The following is a 25,200-nucleotide window of genomic DNA, read 5'->3' as shown; positions in this document are numbered from 1 at the left end:
AATTTACAACCCAAAATATGTTAAGGCTTATCAGCATAAGAAACTTGGCGAATTACCTCCTCATGTTTTTGCTATTGCTGACTGTGCATATGATAATATGCTTAAAGATAGACATGACCAATGTATTGTAATATCAGGTGAGAGTGGTAGTGGAAAAACTGAAAGCACCAAACTTATTCTTCATCACTTGACAGCACTAAGCCATAAAACAAAAGCAACACTTTTGGAAAGAACTATATTAGCTGCTGGACCAGTGCTAGAGGTGTACACTTATATTTTTCATATTGTTTATTTTAAATTTATTACTATATACGGAACAAGCAAGTTGAATTCACCATAGATTCTATTAACTTGAAAAATGCTTTTGAGGCATTTTAATAAACCATGAACATCAATTAATTAAATTAGTTTTATTAATGGGTAGTATTATTTTATTATTTTATCATTCTTACCATTTTACTAAAACTTTTAATAAGAAATTTTAACCTAAATAACTTTAAAATGTTGTATTAGTAAAGTAAGGCTGTCATTCTTTAAAAAGGCTCCTGAAAAGACATTCATAGAGCTAATGCAAATTTGTTTAGTTTTTTAAAATAGTTTGAATTCATTGATCCTATAGCCAAGAGTTTTTTCTTTATATTTAGACCTACATTTTATATCCTCATAACTTATTTATACTCTCATAACATTTTAGCAGCTTTACACCAAAACATGTCTAAGTTGACTCTATAAGTGACTTACATTGACAGTCAAATAGTTTGTTCAAGCAGTTTTTTAAATACTTTTATTTTAAAAATTTAATATTTTCACATTTAAATGCTAAGTTCAATTTTATCAGTAAATTATCACAGCTTATATAATATATATTACAATATATTTTATGAATTATTGAAAAAAAAAAGGCTAATATTCAAAGACATATATTTTTTAAATTAAGGCTTTTGGAAATGCAAAAACCTGTCACAACAATAATTCTAGTAGATTTGGAAAGTTTACTCAAATCAATTATAGAGCTGATGGTGTAGTGTGTGGGTAAGTTTTTAAAATAAATTCCAGAGCTGATTGTGTGATATATGCGTAAGATTTTAAAATCAGTTATAGAGCTGATGATGTGGTGTTTGTTATATTTTTGAAATAATAAAGGTTTTTAGCCATCATTGTCAATTGTCACCATCATTATTTTTTAGGGCTGTGCAGAAGAAATACTTATTAGAAAAATCTCGAATTGTTTCACAGGCAGTAAATGAGCGCAATTATCATGTGTTTTATTATTTACTTGCTGGTGCATCAGAACAAGAAAAAGAGATACTTTCTTTGCAAAATGCACAGAGTTATCATTATTTAAATCAGGTATCTTAAATGTTGGATTATGTCAAGATTTGTGTAAAAAGAGAGATTGTAAGAGAACAGCTACATAGTTAACTCAAAAATTACTAAAAATATGTATTATATATATTTCCGAAAAGTCTGGTGAGCACAAATGATATTATTATTTTAGTGAAATAAAAAACACTTTTTAGTTTCAAATACATGTTTCGAACTTACAAAGATCATCATCAGTTTAAAATGACCAATATAAAATTTTTCAATATATAGGTTACAAAGTAATTAAAAATCCATTAAAAATTGCTGTTAAAAAAAACTATTTATAATACATAATTAAAATAAAAATTATAATACAAAGGAAATAATAAAAATACAATCAAATTTAAAGTTAATATTTATTGCACTAAAGGTATTGTACAATAAAGGACAGGATGTTAATATAAGTTAGATTAGAACAATTCAATACCTCTGTGCCTAACTTGTTTGTTTAACTCAGGGTTCTGCCATTTTATATAAAGACTTTCTTTAATTTCTAATTCAGTTTCCCTATTGGCAGAATCCAGAATGGTAAAACATTCTGCAGTTGCTTTATTAAAACAATCAATGTTGGATTTAATATGTTGAAATATATGTGATTTTTTATCTTCCTTAAAATATTCATCAATACGTTGAGAAATGTGTCGGACAGTTCGGTCTATGTAGCAAACATTACAGTTTGCACAATTAAATTTATAAACAACGTTAGATTTTAAATTTCTGGGAATAATATCTTTTAATGAAAAAAACTATTGAGTTTTAGTAGAAGTAAATGCCAATTTTATGATAAATTTCTCTCTGCAAAACAGCTTTATTAACTCCTATATTTTGTTTTGAGCGTTTAAAGATCGTTCACCAATATAGGGTAATTTAAAATATTTACATTCATTTAGGTTTTTCCAAAGGTTCAGAGTGTTTAAGATCTAAATATTTTTTTAAGGAATTATCTATTAGTTTATTAGGATATTGATTCTTAAGTAAAGTTATTTTAGTTGACTGAATATTTTCGTGAAATCCTGCCCAGATGTTATTTATTTTAAATGTATGGTCAATGGTCAAGAAAAGGTAATTTACCATTTTGTTCATGTTCACAAGTGAATTTAATATTCAGGTGTTTAGAATTAAAATAATCAAGAAAATTTATACTGTCAGTTTTAGATAGGAAAGATGCAAAAATGTCATCAACGTATCTCCTATAAAACAATGGCTGAGTGCTGTTATACTTTTCAATCCATTTGTTTTCAAATTCATCCATAAATAGGTTAGCTAACACAAGAGCCAAAGGAGAGCCCATTGCAATTCCATCAATTTGGTCATAATATTGACCATTAAAAAGAAAATGTGTATTGCTTGTGGCGAAGTGAAATAGTTTAACTTTGCCACAAGCAATACACATTTTTTCTTGATAAAAAGTAAAAATTAATAAACAGGAAAGGGGGTTTTAATGAGATTGGGGTCAGTGAGAAAACCTTCTGGAATTTTATAAATATCCCCTCCCCTGTATTAAGCACCCAAGTGTAGTTCATACCGAAAGCAAAGTAAGTTCTAGAGTGAAGTTTTTAGTAGATAAATATTAGCAAACAACATGAATAGAGTGTTTTTTACAATATTATTTAAAAATGAAGAGTTTATTTAATATTGAAAATAAAATTTTAAAATTACTTTTAGACTTCATGCTATCAAATAGAAAATGTAGATGAAAAGTATGAATTTGCTCGTTTAAAACATGCAATAAAAAATCTTGGAATTAGTAGCAAGACACAGCTCAGGTTAAAATAAAACAAAATTTCTATTATGTAACTTTATAGTTATATTTTAAAATATAAATGTGTTATTTATGTGCTACTGCCAAGCTATAAGTTTGACAATAACAAAATATCATTTTCTTTTAAATACTTTTTTTTTTGATAATTTTGTTTTTATTAAAAAAATTTATGATTTATTTTCATATAATACATTTCGTTAGAAATTTTATTTAAATTTGTTGTTTTATTAAATTTTATTAGGATGTTTTCTGTACTATCTGCCGTGCTTCACATTGGAAACATTAGATTTAAAAAGGTTTTTTTTTTTTAATTTGTGTATTTTAACTTTGTATTCTTATGTCTTATAAGACATTTGAGTTTAAATAACAATCCTAATATTTAAACAGCATAACCATATTTTTAGTGTACAGTTTAATAAAATTGTTAAATAGCAATCTTAAGATAGAAACCACATAAGGGGCCATCCATAAAGTACGTACGCGGGTGTGGGGGAAGGGAGGGAATCTCTCCTAAACATGATTTTATTTTTTTTAAAACATTGAGTTTCATGTGTGTAACAAATCAGAATTTTGTTTTTTTTTCTGACTTCAGTTACAATTTTTTTTTAATTATTTTTTTATAAATAATGAGAGAAAAAAGAAATCAAGTTAATTAAAAAAAAAATAATGCGTACATACGGAGGGGAAGGGGTCTTCGAAAGCATACAGGTTCGTACAAGGGGGAGGGGGTCCTAAATCAGTGATTTTACTGCGTACGTACTTTATGGATGCCCCCTTAACCACATTTTTAGTGGGCAGTTTGATGATATTGTTAAATAGCAATTCTAAGATAAACACTGCATAACCACATTTTTAGTGTACAGTTTAATGAAATTGGTATAGTAATAAAATTATATAAAGAAATGTTTTTTATTTTTTATTTTTCTATCACAATATATATACAAGAAGAGGTTTATGTGTTTGTCCCAATTTCTATATATTTTGTGTAACCAGTAAAAACAAAAATATTTTTCTGTTGATTATCTTTAATATCTGATCTGAATGTCTTTCAAAATTTTTTCTTCTCTTTGCTTTCATTGGGATGACTTCAAAGTGTTTTTGGACCATTATAATGTCACAAATAAACTTGTTTGCCTAGTCCAAAAACTTTGATTAAATAATAGTTACTTTAGTGATGGTAGTAACCTTTGGAACTTAAGTCATTTCACCTTTTTTGTAAAACAAAAGGTAATGCCATGCAATCTGAACTGCAAATATTTTTAGCAAGATGCATGCAAGCTTTCTAATGATGTTATAAATAAATAAGTTTTTGAATTTAAAGAACCAGGGGCGGGTATCAAAAAGATTTTTTGAAAATCTCATTAAAAAGATTATTGCTAAGTAGTTGTAGAAGCAGTCTATAAATATGCATTCAACAACCTGGATGATAATATATATGTTTTCATTTAGCCTCGTTTAACCAGCATTTAGGTTCTTTAAAATCAAAGAGGAAAATGTTATAGTTTGCTGCAGTCTTTTTTTCTCCTCCTCCTTTCTCCTCTCTAAGCATTACTCTTTTAATCAATTTGTTAGAGTTGATAAACATTTAAAAATAACATTGAACTTGAGCATCAGTGTGGCACACATTGTAGTAGAGTTCAAAAAAACATTGTCAATTTTAATAGTTTATAGTGGTAATATACTATGTATGTATCTATATAAAACAGTATGCTTTACATCAGGCATCCAGGTGAAATTCGATTTTAGCCTGTTTAAAATTACAAGGCAGCCATTTTCTTTTGAATCAGATGTCAATGAGTATATTAAAAAAATAGATCTGCAAAAGCGCCAAAATTAATTAAGGAAATAAAAAATAATTTTTTTTAGGAATACAAGTAGGTCATTGTCATGGTTATCAACTCTATTTAAACGTGATTGTTGATAAAAATACAAAAAAGCACTGTCTTATACCTACAGAAGAATATGCTAATAACTTTAAGGTCCTAATCGGAAAGTCCTCACAGTAATCCACAATCACCAATGATGACTTTCACAAATTTATTTCAAATTTTTACTATTAATGACAGGTGCTAAGTTTTTTCGCATCTTCAAATAATAATACATCTTCATAATAATTTTATCCTTAGTTTTGAATGCAAAATCAAATGGTTAAAAAGATTTAAAATCTGCATGATTTAAGCTTTCAAAGTCATATAGGCACGATTCAAAGAGTTTTTATATTTTTTATTTTCAAAAATGAATAAAAGAAGCATTGATAAATCAATGGTATTCTTACTAAAAAAAAAAAAAAAAAAAAAAATCATGGAAAATCATTTACTGTTGTTTATTTTTTCACCGGAATGTTCCTAAAAGAACTGTTTATAACATAATTAAATGTTACAAGTCTGGAATAAATGCTTTGGATAAAAAAATTTCAGGTTTTCTTACTAAAACTTCTACCAAGAAAGCTAAAAACATTTTGAAGAGATTAACCAATAACTGGCCATAAATTTTGCAAAAGAAACTTGCCAAAATCTTTAACTACTCCTTATTAGCAAGCAGCTACACAATTTCTCAGTATATTGCTGGAAGAAGCAAACCATTCCTGATTGAACAGAAGCTCAAATGGAAGCAGCTAGAAAAAATATGCAATACTTTTTTGAAAATACAGCTATTGCAAATGGATGAAAGTTATTTCACTCTCTCTCTCTCACTCCCATATTAGCAACAATGATAATTATTAATTAAGCAACAAAGATCTAGTTTAAAGTAAAATTAAAAAAAGTCCTTATAAAATAGTATAAATAGTATAGATGAGTGTTAGAGTGCTTTAGTAATTATATATTTTGGCTAGATCTTGTAAGTTCACATTATGCATTATCCATTATCCATTTTAGACTACATAGTTAAAAATTCCATTAAGGATGTTGATAAATTTTTGGTAATTTAGTGCCTGACAAACTCATAATTTTGTCAGTTCTAATCTACCGCTAAGCATATTATTAGTTTTTCTGTTTCTTGTTGCTTTTTTAATACAGATTAAAACAGTTTAAGCAAAAAAGATTTATAATTGTTAGAGTATTTTAAAAAGTTATCTTATTATACAGAACTGTTCCATATACGACCTGCAAACTAAACTGAACCTACTGACATTTACACTTACAGATATTTGTATATAACATTTACAAAATGGATTTTTACATTAAATGGTAAATGACATGTTGTAAATAATTTACATAAATTGCATATTCATATATTTACATAAATTTTGACATTAATTATACTAGACATTTGATTTGATTATTGTCAGTCATGATTTAATAATAGTTTTATTTGAGTTTTTGTTTTTCATAAATAATGATCTGTTACCTATTTTTTTTACCTATTTCTAGTTCATGAATGCTTTATCAAATTAAAATCAGGGCTTTGTGAAGTCCATTCTAAAATGTTTATGCCATTTTCATCAAAAAAAATTTCTTTTAGCAGGTTGTTTCTGATCATTGTCTGATCATTTTCGAAACATAAAGTTGGTTCCCAATCTAGGTTTTAAGTAGAAGATTTAAAATATACAAATTATACAAATTAGGATTCATAGTTTTATTAGTAATTTCTAGTTTACCAATGCCATTCCATGTTATATAACCCTGTAACATAATTCCACCACTATGTTTACCTGTTTCTCTTGAGCATTTTTTGTACACTCTCAGTTTAAAATAAGTTAAACTTTATTCATCTGACCAAAAAACTTTTATTCCATAATGTACTGGCATTAAATAATACCTTTTTGCAAAATTCATTTTTTTAATATCATTTTTTGTTAAAAATGAAGCTAAACATCAACTAAACCTTGCTTTATGCATATGATTTCTGATTGATATTAGTGAAATTGTGTTTCCTGTTAAGTTTCTTAGTTGATTTGCTATATTTTACTCACTTTTAAATTAATTTTTTAAAATCATTTTCTAAAATTTCTTTATCATCTCTTGAAGTTGTTTTCAGCTTTTGTCCTTGTCCAGTACACATTTTAAATGTTTCATATTTGTATTTGTGGGTAGGCATTATATCTTATTGAAACAGTTACCAATTGTTTCTATCAACCAGCATGTCTACTGATGGAGCTATACAGTTTAATAATATCTCTATAGAGATGTGTTTGTTACCTGTATTAATGTTACACATGTCTACTCTGATAAAATTAAAGCAACTCCAAATACCAACACTCCCGCTGCTACCTTGCAACCTTGTTACAACAAAGCTGATACTATACTTTTTTGCTATTTCTATATATTACTTCAAAGTTACTTTCATCACTGAAAATTTCTTGCTTCCGCTTTTCCAAAGACAAGTATCTCTTGATACCACTTTAATCTTGTGAGTTAATTTCTTGCCTTCAGCATAAACACCATTGTTTTTCCTTTTCCTAAGTAAAACATTTTTAACTGTGTTAAAATGTCACCTGTCATTTTAAATGATTTCAGTGTATTTCTAATGGAGTTCTTTCATCATGGAGCCCTCCTTTATTTATTATTACTTTTTTATTTATTTCATCATTAGCTGTCCTTTATCGATTATTTGCCACTTTGTTGCTTTTTTACTGACCGATTTCTTAGACCTAAGACCTCTTCTTCAAAGACCAGTGTCTCAACTTTAAAATCTTATTAAAATAATTTTTAAATGTAATTAAACTAGTCATTATAAGCAAATTTATGCAACTTTTATTGCAATTTTTTTCATTACATTTTATTTTTAATGTAAATTTTATAGCAAGTTATCAAGTTGACATAAATTAAGAATGAATAAAACAATAGTGGAATAGTTATGTTAAGCAGAACAGGAATCAATTAAAAAGTTTTTTACATTTTTTTTTACAGCATTTTCCAGTATGTTTTTTGTATTTCAATAAAATTAAAGTAGTAAAAAAAAGGTAACATCAAGAGAACTTGTTATTGGCATGTTAGTTGTAATGAAAAAAGTTTTCCTGTTATGCAGAAAAAAAAAAACTTTTAGCAAATATGGTTACATTTTTAGCAAATATGGTTACATTTCTGGAAAAAAAAAGAAATAATATTTTCAATCCCTTAGTCGATGAAGTGGCACTCCTTGCATGTTCTTCCTATATTTTGTCCATTTTATGTTGTGAAAAAAGTTGTAAATTTTATGTTTCAGCTTGGTCTCAATGAGGAAGCAGTATGTGTTGAAGATGATAGTCTTATTGATACAATATCAAAGCTTTTGCAGGTGAGGGTTGAACAAGAAATTATAGTAAAAACATTAGGAGCTTTATGTTCTTTGCATTAGAATTCTGTCATTTTTAACTTAATTAATTTCAGGTTGAAAAGCAAGACTTGGTCCAGGCACTCACTCTTCGTAAAACAATTACAAGAGGTGAAGAGTATATAAGATTTTACAGATTAGAAGAAGTAAGTTTTTTTTAATGTATTTTTTGCCATTGATTTTTTAAAAAAATAAATAAAAGTAAATTATCAACTTATAGGCTGCCGCCACCAGAGATGCAATGGCTAAGTGTCTTTATGCTTCATTGTTCGACTGGATTGTTCTGCAGGTTTAATTAATTTCTATTTTAATTTTTGTTTATATTTTTCTTGTGACCTATAAATTAATTAAAGATTTTTTTTAGACAAATCACATCCTATTGAACAGACAAGGAAAGAAGAATGACCAAAAGGTACTATTTTTATATTTTTGTATAAGTTATTTTTTCTCAATATAAATCTGAGGATATCTGAGGAGATGAACAGTATAAAAATCTTATCTGAGGTGAAGGAAAGCTTTTAAATAAAGCTCCTGTTTTTTTTTAAATTGTTTATTATGGGTATTTTAATTGTTAATTGGTAATTGTAAATGGGTAATTTAATTGTTAATTATGGGTAATAGAAACTAGTAAACCTTGGACAGCATCCTCTTAGCAGTATCACAATAAAAATACTCAGTCCCAATACTTTTCCAATCTAGAGATTAGGATAAGGGTTGTAAAATTTGCTTTAACTCTTCCATAATGTCATATTAAAATAAGAAAACGGCATTATTAAACCTGTCCACATCACACAAGTGTGAAATTATGAACATAATCATTAAAAAAAATTTACCAACAGCAAAAAATCTAACTTTTAATGCATTTGTCAATAATAACTTGCCATTTTGCATATGTTGGTATTTTGAGCTAGTTAGTTAAGCAATATGTTAAGTGAGCAGTCGGTAATATGTAGTGACTCCTTCAACCTTGGGTAGATGCAGAGCCATGGGTAGGCTTCTCCTCACCCCTCAATGGAGGGGGGCATTTGCAAAGTTAGGGGCCCTTTTGCAAATGTAGCTTTTTTTTGTTTTGTTTTAGTAATATCTAATGGAAAAACTTTTAATAATTTTGGAGCCCTTATGACAGGTTTTAGGGGGACTCAGACCTAATAGTCACAGCACTAAGTAGATGAACACAGTTTAAATAAAATGAAACGTCAGTTTCAATTTATTTAAACTGACATTTCATTTAAATAAATTGAAACTGACGTTTTTTTTCATTAAATTTAAATAATTTTCATTAAAATTATTTAAATTTAATAAATAAATATTGTATTGTTTTTTTTGTGTGAAAATTTTGTAATTTTTTCCAGTAGACTTTTTTTTTAATCCTGATTTATCATGGTGTATAATTTGATATATCCCGGTTTATTTGTTTTTTTTTATATATTTGACTACAGTTTTTTTTTTTTTGTGAGCCTTGACTGATTAGGTTTTAATAATTCTTATGAATGAATTCTCACAAAGAAGGTAAAATGAATGAGTTCTAACAAAGTTTTGTAAAGTTTACAACAACATTTTTTTTTAAATAAATTTGAAAACCATGTAACCTGCACACACAAAAAAAATTGACTATCTGAGTTTGATTCAGAGATGAATGGAATGGAAAAAGATTTCCATGCCACAAATACACTGAACATATTGAGTTTGAGTCAGTGATAAATGAATTAGAAAAAGTGTTCCATGCCACCATTACACAGAAGACTAGACAAATTAACATCATAATGATGTTAATTAGCATCATAATATTCTTGATTAATACAATAATTATTTTTAGGCTTTTTCCATTGGAGTGTTAGACATTTTTGGTTTTGAAGACTTTGAACACAATAGTTTTGAACAGTTTTGTATTAACTTGGCCAATGAAAATTTGCAGCATTACCTCACTCAACACATTTTTAAGATTCGACAGGTAATTTAGTGTCCAGGCTCCACTCACTTTACTAATAATATTTAGTTGCATAATGTTTAAATTATATGTATACCTGTAACACATTGCATAACTAATATTGCAAATTAATATATGCTGTATACCTTGCAAACACACATGAATGACATAAAAGTTTCAGTTCTCATTTGATGTTTTAGGATGAGTATACGACAGAAGGACTAATGTGGGATCATGTTGATTATGTTGATAACTTAACATGTTTGAATTTAATTGTTAAGAAACCAACTGGTTTAATACATCTATTAGATGAAGAATGCAGGTAGTTTAAAAAGAAATTTATTTTGTAGAAATAGAATAATAAAACATAAATTAATTAAAGATATGATTATTTATTTTGTGATAATTTCAACTAATTAATTTTTTTAGTTTGACAATCGGAACAGATAAAAGTCTGCTTGATAAGTTTAACAAGCATCATGGAGGAAATCCGTTTTATGAGATGCCACCAACACGAGAACCAGTTTTCAGTATCATTCACTATGCTGGTACTGTGAAATATAAAATTAAGGTTGCTATTTATTTTAAGTTACAATTTTTTTAAAATCACTACGAGTTATTTTCATAGTTCTAGATGATAAGATATAGCTAGGAGAATATTATTGGTGGAACTTGGGTTTAAGATGGGTTTACCAAATTTTAGGTACTTCAATAACAAAATCCCCAAGGTAAACCAATTTTCCTCTAAAAAATGCTGTTTGTCTAGTGTTGTTTTTTCCTAAAATGGAAGTATTTGGTTTTGTATCTGTTAACTTAAACTCTTGAAAAGTTATACAAAAAGCAAAATATATTTTCCTAAGATGCAATATATTAAATGCAAAAGTAAAATATTTTGTTTGTTTACAAATTTTTACTAAATTTTGTTTAGCATTTTCGTGCTAAAAACCAAGACTTGATTCGTAGCGACATTACAACAACCTTCAAAAACAGCAGAATGTTGTTTATGAGAGAGTTGATGGGTAAGTTTATTGATTTTTTATTATAACCGAAATAATAAAGAATATAGAAAGAATAAAAGTTTGTTTAAATTTTTTTTTTGTATAGTTAATGAAAAATGCCCACATCAATCAGCACTTTTCATACCATTAATTTTATCTTTCATACCAGTCCTAATTTTTTAACTATAACAATCTTTAGTTGTTGCATTCTGTGTTTTTTGTCTTTTTGTTAAAATTTTTTGAAAATAATTTTTAATCAATTTTTCAATAGGTTCTGATCCTGTTGCCTGCTTTTATTGGGCTGTTCTTCGGCATATCTTTAAGGTTGTTTTTTTCCTAAGAAGATGTACAGAGTTGAGATCTCAAGGAAAAGGTAATTTAATGAAAAATAAAATTATTATTCTAGTCCTCGGAATTAGGGTCGGCATTTGGCAATGTGGACCTAACTGCCAACCTCAAAATGTTTGAGGTCGGCAAAAATTTGCAGACCTCAATTCTATGTTTTATGGTAACCCCTTTGTGACAAAATTTTTTTTTGCTGACCTGATGCTGATCTATAAAAGACTGAGGTCGGCAAATTATTGCCGACCTTAATCTTTTCTTATTTTGAGGGTTATTATTCTAAAGATTTGTGCAAGTAGAATTAAATATTAATTAATTCTAATGACTTTTTAAAATAATACAGATTTTTTTAATTTAGGCTCCAAAAATAGTGATTTTAAACAGAAAGCAGGAAGTTCGGTAAGTATGAATATTATGCTATATATGCTAATAGTTGATAAAAAGTACTTATTGTCTTTGGCACATATTGTAAAAACTAATTAATACAAATAAGAGATCAATACAAATGAGAAATTGAGAGGCACTCAAAAACCAATTAGTTTTAAACAAAAACTAATTGGTAGAGCCTCTCTCAAGATTAAAATTGTTGTGAATTTGACATTAGCTAGAAGTTCAAGCTAAATAAGGTGGTTTTAAAATGAAAACAATTTAGTGTAATTAATAAATAATTAAAAAAAAGTGATTTATTCTACTTTGAATTTCGACATTTATTAAAGTATGTCAGCCATAAAAGAAGCCCAATCAGCTTATTAAAGTTAGTTTTATGAATGGCTTTCAATGGTTCTAATTTTCAACAAAGCAAATTATACTAGAGAGTTCAAAAAGTATTGGGAGTTAACACATAATAAAAAAGAGAGTTAAAAAGCAAGAGAGTTGAAAAGCAAGAGAGTTGAAGAGCAAGAGAGTTGAAAAGCAAGAGAGTTGAAAAGACAAAGGGTTGAAAAGCAAGAGAGTTGAAGAGCAAGAGAGTTGAAGAGCAAGAGAGTTGAAAAGACAAAGGGTTGAAAAGCAAGAGAGTTGAAAAGCAAAAGAGTTGAAAAGCAAGAGAGTTGAAAAGCAAGAGAGTTGAAAAGCAAGAGAGTTGAAAAGCAAGAGAGTTGAAAAGCAAGAGAGTTGAAAAGCAAAAGATTGAAAAGCAAAAAGTTGAATTATAAGAGAGTTGAAAAGCAAGAAGTTGACAGAAAAGCAAGAGAGTTGAGCAAGAAGTTGACAGAAAACTTTAAAAACTGTAAATTGTATGAGTTGTATAAAAACACGAAAAAAAGAGAGAATTCTAAAGCATGATGTGTGAGAAAAAAAAAACTAAAGTATTTTTAAAACATAAAAAAAAAGTTAAAGTAAAAAAGGATACGACTTAATGGAATGTTAAGCCAAGTTTTTTAAAACTGTATAATAACAATAATATAGTAACTATATGAGTAACAAGAGACTGAGTCCTAATAACTATGTTTGATCTTGTAAAAAAGAGATTGAGATGCAACTTTATGACAATTGGATAAGGCTCAAGCTTGGCAGCTTGAGCAGATCTAAATACATTTTCAGTTTTAGAACTTGTCTAAATGAGAAAAAGTATTAAAGAACCGAATATGACAATAATTGCTGTATTTAAATTCTTTTAATGGTGTTATAAGATAATTTGTTATATTCTCTTCTATTCAAAGGCAAATTAGAGATTTATAGAGGTAGAGAACGGAATCAAAAACAATAAAATGACAAGCACCATAAAAAGAAGCAATCTAGCAGATAATAACTTTGCAATTGGTTTTGGCTACTGCGAGCCCTTCAAGCTGTCACAGAAAAGAGTTCACATTCATGATTGGCTGCTTTTTTCTAAGCAATCAAAATATTGATGATATTTTTGTCAAGAATGGAATTTATAGTTGTATCATCAGCAAATAGAGCCACCATAGTGGTAATATTATCTGCAAGATTATTGATCCAAATAAGTAACAGCACAGGATCAAGGATGAAACCTTGTAGTACCACAGAATTTCTTAAAATTGAGAGTGTTGTTTATCAAGGAGAACTTTAATACTGTGGTTAGAAAGGAATGATTCAATAATTTTAAAAGCTTCCTCAGATACACCATTGACATACCAAGAGCAATAGCCTTTGCCTCACTGCTTCCATCTAATTCATGATAGAGCCTTTTTGTTATAATAGTTTACAAATCAGCAGTAGAACAAGAGAGTCTGAATCCATACTGATTGTCAGGAAATAATTTTTTAAACTCAATATGAGATATTAAAAGTTTATTAGTATAGTATTTAAAGTCCTTGCTAATAATAGCAAGAAGACTAATTGGGTAATAATCAGCTTTTAAAAATTTGAAATCACAGGTGCCATTTTTGTAGTAGAAAAGCAAAGTTCAGTAAACACTTGTTAAAAGTTTAGGAAGTATCAAAGAATGTTTGATAACTTCTATAAGACAGAAACTTGATCACAAGTTGTAAAAGGGTTTAAGCAAGAAATAGTTTAAGCATCATTAGTAGAAGTGATATAGATGTTCAACAATAGATAAACTCTTTTCTCTGGATGACAGGTGTGGTTTACTTGTTTTAAATATATAATTAATTTTTATAAATAATTGAATTTATTAATTAATTGAACAGTATGATCTACTTTTAGCCTTAATAAATCTCTTGTTTATCCTTGTATGGAATACTGATATTTATATATGTATATATTTTTATGTTAATTCACCTTCCTAAGGCAAAGAAGGCCACCACAGTTGAGGAGGGTACTTAAGTTGTGGTTACAGCCCTTTCTCAACTCTAACTCCAAAACACGAACCTTGACGAACAAGGTCGTTGCATGGAAAAACAAGTTGAGTGCAATACTACCTGTGATATGGTAGGGATGAACTCCGAGCTTCTTGTTTGTGAGGAGAGCACTCTACCACTACACCGCTACTGCATTATATTTGTATCAGTTATTCTAATGTACCTTTTATCTTAGAGATAAGGCTTAAAAATGGCATCTCTCCTTTTTATGTAAACTATTATAATCATCATCTCTTGTTTCACCAGACACAATCTTAAGTAACTCCTTCATTAGCAAATTTTATATTTTTACTATTTCCTTATTACTCAAAAAGTCTTTATTTATCTAGTTTTTTTTTCTGGAACAACAATACTTTGAAATCTTCTATGTTCATACTTCCTGAGTTACAATTTACCATTTTTTACGTCTTTTGTCAACTAATTTTTTTTCACTTTTTTTATTTACTTTCTGGTAACTTCCAACGTAAATAGTGGTTGCAGCCATTTTGGATGGGAATTTGTTTTGAAAAAAATAGTTTCATAGTTAATTTAGGACCAGATTGTTATATGTCTTATACAATAAAACAGTATAGATGAATAAAACAGTATAGATGTTTATAATCATACTATCAATAAAAAACTCTGATTTGTTTTTGTTTGAATTTTTTTTTATGTTTAGATTACCGACATGACGCCACCCAACAGGTAGATCATTAATCATATTTCTATGTTTTTAAATTTATGGTAATGTATGTTGACTTCAATATGAAATATTTAAAATATTTATTTTTTTGCAGGCGAAAATTTTTGTTGAAAAAAATGTCAGAAGCAGCACCTGAGTATGAGTCTGATAATTTGATAAGACAAGCCAACAAAGTTATGAACAGGTATTCTCTACAAACATTCTTATCATGATAAATAAAGTATTTTTAATGGTTCTTCAAATTGAGTGCAGAAATAAAAAAAAATTGAACAAATGTAAATAGTTGTGAAGCTGTACAGTCTGAGCTCATATTTATGAACATTTCAGAATTTAGATTTTTAAAAGTTATTTCTAAAAGTGCAATAATAGAAAAGCATCTAAAATAAATCAACTTTACAAAATATTGGTAAAGTTTATTGAATAAGCATTGCATTCTAAGGTTTTTGTATAATTTTTCATATTTTTTTTAATGTTACTTTTTATACCATGCATGTAATAAAAATTACAGGGCTTTACAAAATAAAATATACTCTCACTGAGAATGCAGAGATTTAGAAAGAAAACTATTCTACCTGTAACTGGTGAAAAATTTGACCTATTTTTTTACAGATTGTTATCCTTATGTAAAGAACTATACTGTTTTTTTTTTATTACAGTTTAGTTATAATAAACAAACATGTAAGTTTTAAAAATATAACATTTTATGTATATTTATAAATTAAACATCATTATTCTGTGTATTTTAAATCTTAGTGCACGTCTCACCACCGCTATCTAATGTTTTATTGTTGGGTATATTTTTTAAATATATATATATATATATATATATATATATATATATATATATATATATATATATATATATATACATATATATATATATATATATATATATATATATACATATATATATACATACATATATATATATATATACATATATATATATATATATATATATATATATATATATATATATATATATATATATATATATATATATATATATATATATATATGTATATATATGTATATATATATATTATATATATATATATATATATATATATATATATATATATATATATATATATATATATTTGTTTATATGTTTATTTTACAGGAGAGTGTTTTCAATGGCCAAGAATTACCAGGTAACTTTAAATTACAAAATAATTTTGCACAAAAACTTTTTCATGTTTAGCTCATACAATATAAATGATTACTTTTTAGTAAATAATTATTAATAAGAAGATCTATGCCTATATTTTTAAATTATATCTTCTAAATATATCTTTTAGTTATTGTATTATTGGGTGTTTACAGTAATAGATATTTTGAATTGTGAGCTATCTAATTTCCTTTTATATATTAACATATTACAGGGAAAAAACCTTTGTATTTTTCTTATTCTATACATATGTTTTTTATTTCTTGAAAAGTTATTTTTTTTGCTCCCAGCGAAAATCTCTGTTATTTTTCAGTGTTTTTTCATGCATTTTTATTTCATCGCACAAAAACAATTTTTTTATGTAGTGAAAAAAAATGTCAACTCTCCATTTTTTTAGGCTTTTTCAACTCACAAACTTTTCATAACTAATTCTTTTTGATGTTTTTTTCTGATAACATTGAACATAGTTCACTTTTTTATTTATTTAATACCTGCTAATATATCTAAGAATTTTTACAAGTTCAAGATATTTCATATTGATTAAGTGTTAGTGATATTTTTGGCACTAAAGTTGTTAAGTGTTCAAATCCTTAGTTTTTAAGTGAACTTTACCATCATCTACCAAAATTGTCTCTCTTGACTCCTAACTTCCAACCATTTTAAATCTGTTTTTTTTTTGTTGATCTTCTTTGTCTTACAATTAAATATTTGATAGATGAGGCATCTTTGATTTTTATAAAATGATAGTTTTGTGTGACTTGCTTAGTTTTTTTTACCAACTGCTCAAGCATTACTTATTTTGTGACAGCTAAAAGTTATAAAATGATAGTTTTGTGTGACTTACTTAGTTTGATACCAACTGTTCAAGCATTATTTATTTTGTGATAATTAGGCAAATTAGATACCTAAACTTGGTAATTTAAATACATAGAAATTTAAAAGTATGTGTATTATCTGGGTTACTTTCTTTTTTATAATGAAAGCATTAACAGTGTCATGATGTAAAAGTTAATTTCATTCATATAGACTGTTTAAAAAATTTGTTGCTATAGTAATAAAAATAAAAATTTGAAAATGTAGAACTTATCAAACAATTTCTGTATAATTTTGTAGTATTGTTTTAAAATAACAACTGTGGAAAAAAAGTAAAAATAACAATTGTAAAAAATGTTTTTGGTAAATTTTTTAATTTGTTTAATGATGGAATTTTAGAAAAGTGTTTGCACCGTTTTGATTTACTTTAATGCTATTTGGTAAACAATTTTTTCTAAGAAATTATTTTTGATAAAAGTTGATAAAAGCCAGAAGGGGGGTTAATGTTCTTTTAGTATTGAAAAGTTATTAGATGAAAATTTAAAATTGAATATCATTGTTTTGGTTAGAAAAATGGTTGTACTATTTTTAATTTATCGCTTTCTTTTTTATGTTTTTTTAAGTATTATTTTTGTTGATTTATTGGTTTTCTATATCTTATGTTGACATAGACCTTTCTTTGTTTTAAAAGACTCAATAATCCTTGTTTATTATTTTCTTGGTGTTGCTTACATTAGTGTTTTGTTACACGATGTAAATATTAATACATGTAAATATTGCTCATTAATCTGAAGGGCTTTTTGTTCTATGTTTATATTCGTTGATGATTTTTTTTTTTGATTGGTCTGCCCATTTGTTTATGTTTTTTTTTTTTTTTTAAATTAAACATTGTTTAAATAAAACTCAATCTGGAAAAATTATGATTGCAGTGAAATTGTTTGTTTAATGTGTCTTAAATACAGTATTTAATATATTTCTTAAAATGAAGTGATTTTAAAGATATTCTTTAAAAAATTATAATCAATGCTAAGTTGTAAATGTTGACACTAAGTAAAAAGTTAAGTTAAAAATGTTAACACTAAGTACAAAAAATTAAGACAGATTTTCCTCTATACACTGACAGTAATTGATTTTTTTTTGCCAAGTCAAAGGAGATTAAAAATAACTTCTTTTTTTTTTTTTTTTGTCATTTGTAAAATGTAATTTTTTGAGAATTAATTTTTTGTAATTTTTTAAAATTGTTATATAAACATAAAATGAGATAAAAAGTTTTGATTTGCTTAGAGAAGATTTGTTGTTGTTGTTTTTTTTTGTTAAAAGTTGAAAGTGATACTTTTAAAAAAAATTTATTTTTGTGTTTGCTTGCTTTATCATGTTGTTTAAAACAATTTTAAAAGTTTACAGTTGGAATTTAAACTTTCTACCCTTCTATAACTCCTCCCCCTTGTATAGTTAAATTTGGTTTCTTTTTTTAATTGACACATATTTCTGATATTTAGACTTAATTACTTTTAGTAACATACAACAAATGTTTTTTTTTATATTAGCAGCAAGGTTAACTTTGCACCATTATAATTTTTTGCATGAACAAAAAATTCTCTGATAGAAAAATAAATTTTTTGTTATTTTTTCTCTCTCTAAATTTAAATGATACCATGAGTTATAATATTCTAATCTTGATTATTCAAAAAGTTTCTTTTTAAATTTAAAAAAAAAATATGTATTTTTTTGATTTTATCTAGAATGTTTCATTTTACGATATTGATATGTTTGTTTCATGTTGTTATGCAGACGTGTTTGGGTTTAAATAGTTGCAAATAGTTTAGAGTTTTTTATTTTATTTTTATAAATCTGAATAAGTTTTAAATCTATGAGTAAGTTGGCATTCAATCCTGAATTCATCTTGCAATTCATCCTTGCAACACTCCTCTAACTTGTAGTTTTCCTGAAATAACTTTGTAAGTTCACTGTTTTCCTAAAATTTATAATTAAAGATGTTGGTCAATTTAAAAAGCCGAAATCTATGTGAAATTCACCTGAAAGTTCTGCATTGATTAATCGAATAATAAAAACAAATGATGCAAAAAAAGCTCCTAGATTCATAAACAAATTAAATGGTTGCTACAGTTACTGATCCTACAGGTATGAGAGGTATAATTACCCCTGTTTTTTATGGCAATCGAAAATTTCATGGAAATGGAAAAAAAAAGTTTGCACCAAATCATTTTTATGATCCATTTGTTTATCATGGCATAAAATTATCTTCTGAGACGCAATATCATTTTCTCTATGTAAGTTAATTAAGTGACTATTAGTTATATACTGATCATGTGATCTTATATACTGATCATATGATTACTAATGAGGGCATTTAATTATATTATATATTAGTGCAATTATTAATTATTAAATTAATAATTAAATTATTAAATTATTAAATTAATTACATTTAGGGCATATTTTACTATTGTGCCACCACTGTTTTCATGATTTTTTTATAAATATATATATATATATATATATTTTTTTGTCTGTTTTAATTTATTTATTTAGCACTAAATAAATAAATTAAAACATACAAAATATATATATATATATATTTTGTATGTTTTAATTTATTTATAGGAATAAATATTTATATATGTATATATATAAATATATATATATATATATACATATATATATTTAAATATATATATATATATATATATATATATATATATATATATATATATATATATATATATATATATATATATTATAGGAATAAATATTTAAAATATAAAATATATTTTAAATATTTATTCCAGTTTATAAAGTACACTGGAATAAATATTTAAAATATATTTTCAGCCTAATTGTAAGTAATGGTTGGCGGAGCTTGTAAAGTCTTCCTAATTTCTTCCGCAATAAAGATACTTAATCTTAGAAACTTGTACTATATGAGTGTGGATGTTAAGTATTAAAATATACATATTATATATAATATATATAAATAACTATAAGTTTTTAAAAATAAGAAAGCCTAAAATGTTTTGATTTCATGGTTTATAAAGATATAAAGTCTCTATCAAAAGTTGTACCCAATAGTTTTAGTTAGCTATTTTTTGACATCTTAATCTCTTTTATATTTTTTATTTGTTTAAAATATTTTAAAAAAATGTGCATTGCATAAAAAATGATCTGCTCAAAACTTAATGAGTTCTTTATCTTTCTTTAACTATGGTTGTAACTTGAAATTTATTTTTAATTATTTTTTAAAGTATATATATATATATATATATATATATATACATACATACATACATACATACATACATACATACATACATACATACATACATACATACATACATACATACATATATACATGCATAAATACATACATACATACATGTATGCATGCATGCATACATACATACATACATACATTATACATATTTTATAGTAGGGGAGAGTGGGGCACCATGAAACATTGTAATTGTGGAGGCATCTTAAGAGTTGTGACAACCACTTTCATATAGTGAAACACTTACTATTAGAGCTATGTTTTGAAAAAAAATTATATAATTTAACATTATTAGTCCTGCGAGGTATTGAAATTTGTGTTTTTTTGATGACAAATTAGTAATGTGTCTATTGGTAAATAATATTATTTTGTAAATTACAATCCATAGGCTTTTTACTTCATTAAACAAAATCATTGAAAAAACAAACTTATACTAAAAATAAAGTGGTTGTTTTCTTTTAGCAAGTATGTGGTAACTTGATACAGCATTTGTTGGGGGCCCTAAAACTGTAGAGTAGTACTCTATTGTGTCATAAACAATTCTAAAAATCTTTTTTTTAATATTTAATGTCAATTTTAAAAAGATTTATGTAAATATAATACAAGGAGATCCCATTTCGATACAAAACCTTTATTTATTGACGCTTAAGAATGACACTTAAAGCAATATATTTTTTGATCTTCTGAAAAGCGATTTGGACCATTGGATGCATTATTTAGGTTATAAATATTCATTTGTTTATATTTCAAATAAAAATCTGTCTTTTCTCTATGTTTTATACTTTTTATTTACTTTTTTAATGATGCTCGTGTGTATCAAGGTACCCCATGGGTGGGGTACCTTGAAAAAATTTTCTAGTTTTACTTTAACTAGTCTCACAAGTTTAACGTGTTGTATTATGATAGTTTATAGAATTTATTTTGTGGGTATAAATTTGTTCTACAAATTAAACTAATCGCCTGAAAAAAAGGCGTATTAAATTTTTTTTGTGAAGAAAAAACCAAAAGTGTGTCATGGTGCCCCACTCTCCCCTATATATACTTAATAGTTTGTATATATCTATACAATTAAAGTTTATTTATTTAAGAAATTTCTTTTAATTTATGCTTTTAGGATATCATTTATTTATTAATTTCATATTTTAAGAATCCCTCAAAAGTTCGATCTGCCCTTGAAGTTAAAAGGACTATATCTGGTGGAATGACAGAAACTCTGAGACGGGGTAGTTCAAAGGCTCCTCCAACAGTTGTTGCCCAATTTCAGGTAAATGTTTATACAAATTTTTGTTTCTCTCTCTCTCTCTCTCTCTCTCTCTCTCTCTCTCTCGGGAAGCTTAAAAAAAAATGCCCTTTAGTAAGTTTTTGTTAATGGTTTTATAATTTTTTTTTTGAAGGGGATATTGTTTTTCCCCTTAAACATATTTTTCTATATTTATTTTTAAAGAACCTATAAAACAATTAACACTGCGGACTTCAGCCCTTTTAACAATTAGCAAATTGTTACTGCTTATTTTATTATGATTTTAATTTTTAGCTATAGAAAATGATGTCATAAACTGCAATAAATCTTTACAGAGTGTATGTTCATGAATTGTTTACAAATTTTAACAAAAAGTATAAAGAAAAAAAGTCTATTACAGCAGTTTTATCATCTATGCTTAATCATTTTCCTCAACATCTTCTGCTTCTCCATCATTGCTTTCTGCTGTAGGCAATTGCAGTTGTTCATTGTAAATGTCAATATGATCATGTGGAATATACTTAATATACTTTCTTAAGTCATTCAATTTAGCAGATTTTTTTGGAATTTTTTTGTTTGGGTAAATAAGCTGTTCTTGCAGATTCACACTTTCTTAAGTATTTTTTTTCATCTTAAGAGTATGTTTGACAATACCATTGATAATTCACTGGCTTTACAGTGACCTACTGTGACCTAATGTCACAATTGTATTGAAAATGGTGAAATTTGCTGATTGCAAACTGATTTTGTTGGTTTCTGGGTTTACTTATTGTTTCTACTGTGGTAATGTTTCTTTTATAGTGGACTGGCCACCGACTTTTAACATCTTAAACCAGAAATAAACTCTCTAAACAACCACTAAAAACTTTGTTTGATTACTACTTTTTAATATAATTTTTTTATTTCTTGAACACTGTACACTCTGTTATGTCTTCTTAACTCTCTTTTTATAATCGAGAAGTCATAGGCAGAGGGTAAAAAGCTGTGCCCTTTGATTGGGAAAAATTGATTGACTTCTTTAATCCACTTATTGACAGTAAGCGCCATGAAAAGTTTGGAACAGCAATGGTTTTTATTTTTTCCCTTACAATTATCGACGTAAAAGTTGAGTTCATCATACTTTTGAGGAATGGTAGACAGGTAGTGCAAAAGAATACAGGAAGTTTCATTTGGAGACTTTCTAGCATGCCCTCGTGGTAAAAGTAGATTGTATGAATAATACACTAATTGTTAAAGTTATATAAATGCACTAATCATTAACTGCCTTAGGTAAAATAGCTCTTGCACAGGTATTTTGGGCAATAAGATGTTTTTTTACTTTATAACAAAAGGCTATACCTAGCCTAGTAAACAAATTGGGGTATAAGTTAATATCTGACAAGTTATTGTAGACTACTCTTAAAATTTCATTTTATTGTCTTAGGCCTTCAAATATTTACAACCTAAACAAGCAATCACCAACCTAAGTCTATAGACCAATTATAAATTACAGAGCCTAATTCCGACTAATTATAGACAAATTATTACAATTTAGCATAAGCCTATCTTTAAATTAAGAATTATTTGTGTATTATCTTTTACCTGCATGGATCTCTGAAAGACTTAGCCTCAACTCTTTATCCCCTGTAGTTTTCACATGCCACACCCGTAAGACTAGATTTCTTAATCTTGTTCCTTTAATAACCATCTGCATTTCTCTTCTTTTTTTTAGAATTTATATTATCCGACTCACTACCACTATCACCCATTTAAAAAATAATCAAATTAAATTACTATTAAAATAATCACACACAATAAATCAGCTTGATTAACTACATTGTTGTACAATGACAACAAAAAAGTGTGGTTATGTTTGGTCAGCTGTCTGCAGCGCAGAGCTTCTTATTTTTTGCTAAAAGGGCTGAAGTCTGAACTACACCCCTTTTGACTTGTGCCCTTTTAACATTTACAGGCAAACTTAAATTCATTTTATCTTAAATACATTTTATCTTACAATTCATTTAATCTTACAATTTATGTGACGCTTGTTTTTGTCTTTTACCTAAATCTTTTAATAACATTAGGTAATGTTGTTAATTGGCCATGTTTTCTTATTCCTTTTGTAGATTTAGAAACATTGGTTATGTTTTCTTATTCCCTTTGTACCAATTAAAACATTAGTCATATTTTCTTGCGATTCTTCCTGTTATCTCCTAATGAGAGTACAGCTCTATAGTTTAATGGTACTGAGGCAGGCTGGTAGTAAAGTCTGGTAGTCAACTCTGGGACAGGCTGGTAGTCAACTCTGTGGTAGCTTTCAGAGAGACTAATTCAACAGCTGTAAAATATAAACAGTTCCATGCTGCGCATAAGAGTTATAACAAATAAATAAATTTTTTGGCAATAAGAATAAATGAATACTTTAATACTGATTAAAAGTTTTTTATTTTTTTCATTCAATTCATAAAAAAGTTCCTGCACCAAGACACCTGACATCATGGTGGGTGCGATATATTACTGAAAATGTTTCTCTGCTAAAGTATACCAAGTTGTGTCTCAAAATAAGTGTCATTTCAAAAAAAAATTAAAATATTTAAAGATGTTAGATATAAATCAATTTTTTTCAAATTTATTATAAAAAGTACTAATATTTTTAAACAAATATTGAACAAAAGGCACTTTTCAAGATATTTTTTAGCAATATCTTTCTTAAGAAGGTTACTTTTTAAAAAGATTGTTATTTATGAAATACTATAGAATTTTACTACATTTGAGGCCCAACCCAATATACTTTAAGGAAAAAATATTTTTGGTAAAATATGACACCTACCATGTTATTGGTATGTCTTGGTGCGGGAACTTTTTTTTAGAACTAGTTCGGATAATAAATTATAAATTATCAGGTCACAAAAGTTCATCATTTGTGACCACAGAAAAACAAAATTTTGCAAAAATATTTTCAGTCATAACCCTACTGTGCATAGATTTTTACCCTGTTAGTGTTTTTGGTGTAAATTCCAGATGCAACCACATAACTTGTTGTGTCCTGTACTATCTATGTGTCATGTCCTATTTAGTGTCATGCACTAAATAGGACATGACACATAGATAGTACAGGACACAATCGAGCTCAACACTTTCTTACTCCGGATTCTATTCTCTATCTCTGTAAATCTTAAATCCAACCTTGTATGAAATTTTGCCATATCTGGGGCGGATCTTCTAATGATTCCTAAATTTTTTTAGACAAGATACAAAAACACATTGTAAACATAGTTGGACCTGCTCTTGCAGTCAACCTCTAACCATTATCACATTGTTGTATTTTTGCCTCTCTTTCTCTTTTCTACAAATACTATAATGGACACTGCTCTAAAGAGCTAGCGTCTCTTGTGCCATCTACTAAAATTCATTCTCGTGTTAATCGTCATTCAATTAAGTTTCATCATTTTTCTGTGACTGTTCCTAAGTGCTCCAAAAACTCTTATTCATCTAGTTTTTTCCTTCGAACATCAGTTCTTTGGAATTCGCTTCCTTCATCTTGCTTTCCTGATTCATATAATTTGCAATCCTTTAAGTCAATTATTATCTTGCTC

At 26.9% G+C, this 25,200-nt stretch overlaps 1 protein-coding gene across 2 annotated transcripts in view; it reads left to right on the top strand.

Moving 5' to 3' along the window:
• Window positions 1-25,200, top strand: part of LOC136071870 (unconventional myosin-IXa-like) — a 77,379-nt gene that overhangs the window by 672 nt on the left and 51,507 nt on the right. For both annotated transcript variants that reach the window (XM_065797415.1, XM_065797414.1), the window contains exons 1-19: window positions 1-262; window positions 938-1,032; window positions 1,188-1,350; window positions 3,031-3,131; window positions 3,369-3,423; window positions 8,273-8,344; window positions 8,437-8,526; window positions 8,601-8,669; window positions 8,745-8,792; window positions 10,197-10,331; window positions 10,508-10,629; window positions 10,737-10,878; window positions 11,236-11,326; window positions 11,577-11,678; window positions 12,006-12,046; window positions 15,089-15,114; window positions 15,207-15,296; window positions 16,236-16,266; window positions 21,533-21,649. The exon at window positions 1-262 is cut by the window's left edge and continues 672 nt beyond it. In XM_065797415.1, the coding sequence (XP_065653487.1) occupies window positions 1-262; window positions 938-1,032; window positions 1,188-1,350; window positions 3,031-3,131; window positions 3,369-3,423; window positions 8,273-8,344; window positions 8,437-8,526; window positions 8,601-8,669; window positions 8,745-8,792; window positions 10,197-10,331; window positions 10,508-10,629; window positions 10,737-10,878; window positions 11,236-11,326; window positions 11,577-11,678; window positions 12,006-12,046; window positions 15,089-15,114; window positions 15,207-15,296; window positions 16,236-16,266; window positions 21,533-21,649 (1,852 nt within the window). The remainder of the gene's footprint in view (window positions 263-937; window positions 1,033-1,187; window positions 1,351-3,030; window positions 3,132-3,368; window positions 3,424-8,272; window positions 8,345-8,436; window positions 8,527-8,600; window positions 8,670-8,744; window positions 8,793-10,196; window positions 10,332-10,507; window positions 10,630-10,736; window positions 10,879-11,235; window positions 11,327-11,576; window positions 11,679-12,005; window positions 12,047-15,088; window positions 15,115-15,206; window positions 15,297-16,235; window positions 16,267-21,532; window positions 21,650-25,200) is intronic.

The sequence above is a fragment of the Hydra vulgaris genome, chromosome 05 (genome assembly GCF_038396675.1).
Source record: "Hydra vulgaris chromosome 05, alternate assembly HydraT2T_AEP".
Lineage (NCBI taxonomy): Eukaryota > Metazoa > Cnidaria > Hydrozoa > Anthoathecata > Hydridae > Hydra > Hydra vulgaris.
Note: the sequence above shows the minus strand (reverse complement) of the source record. Positions and strands in the feature narration are given on the sequence as shown.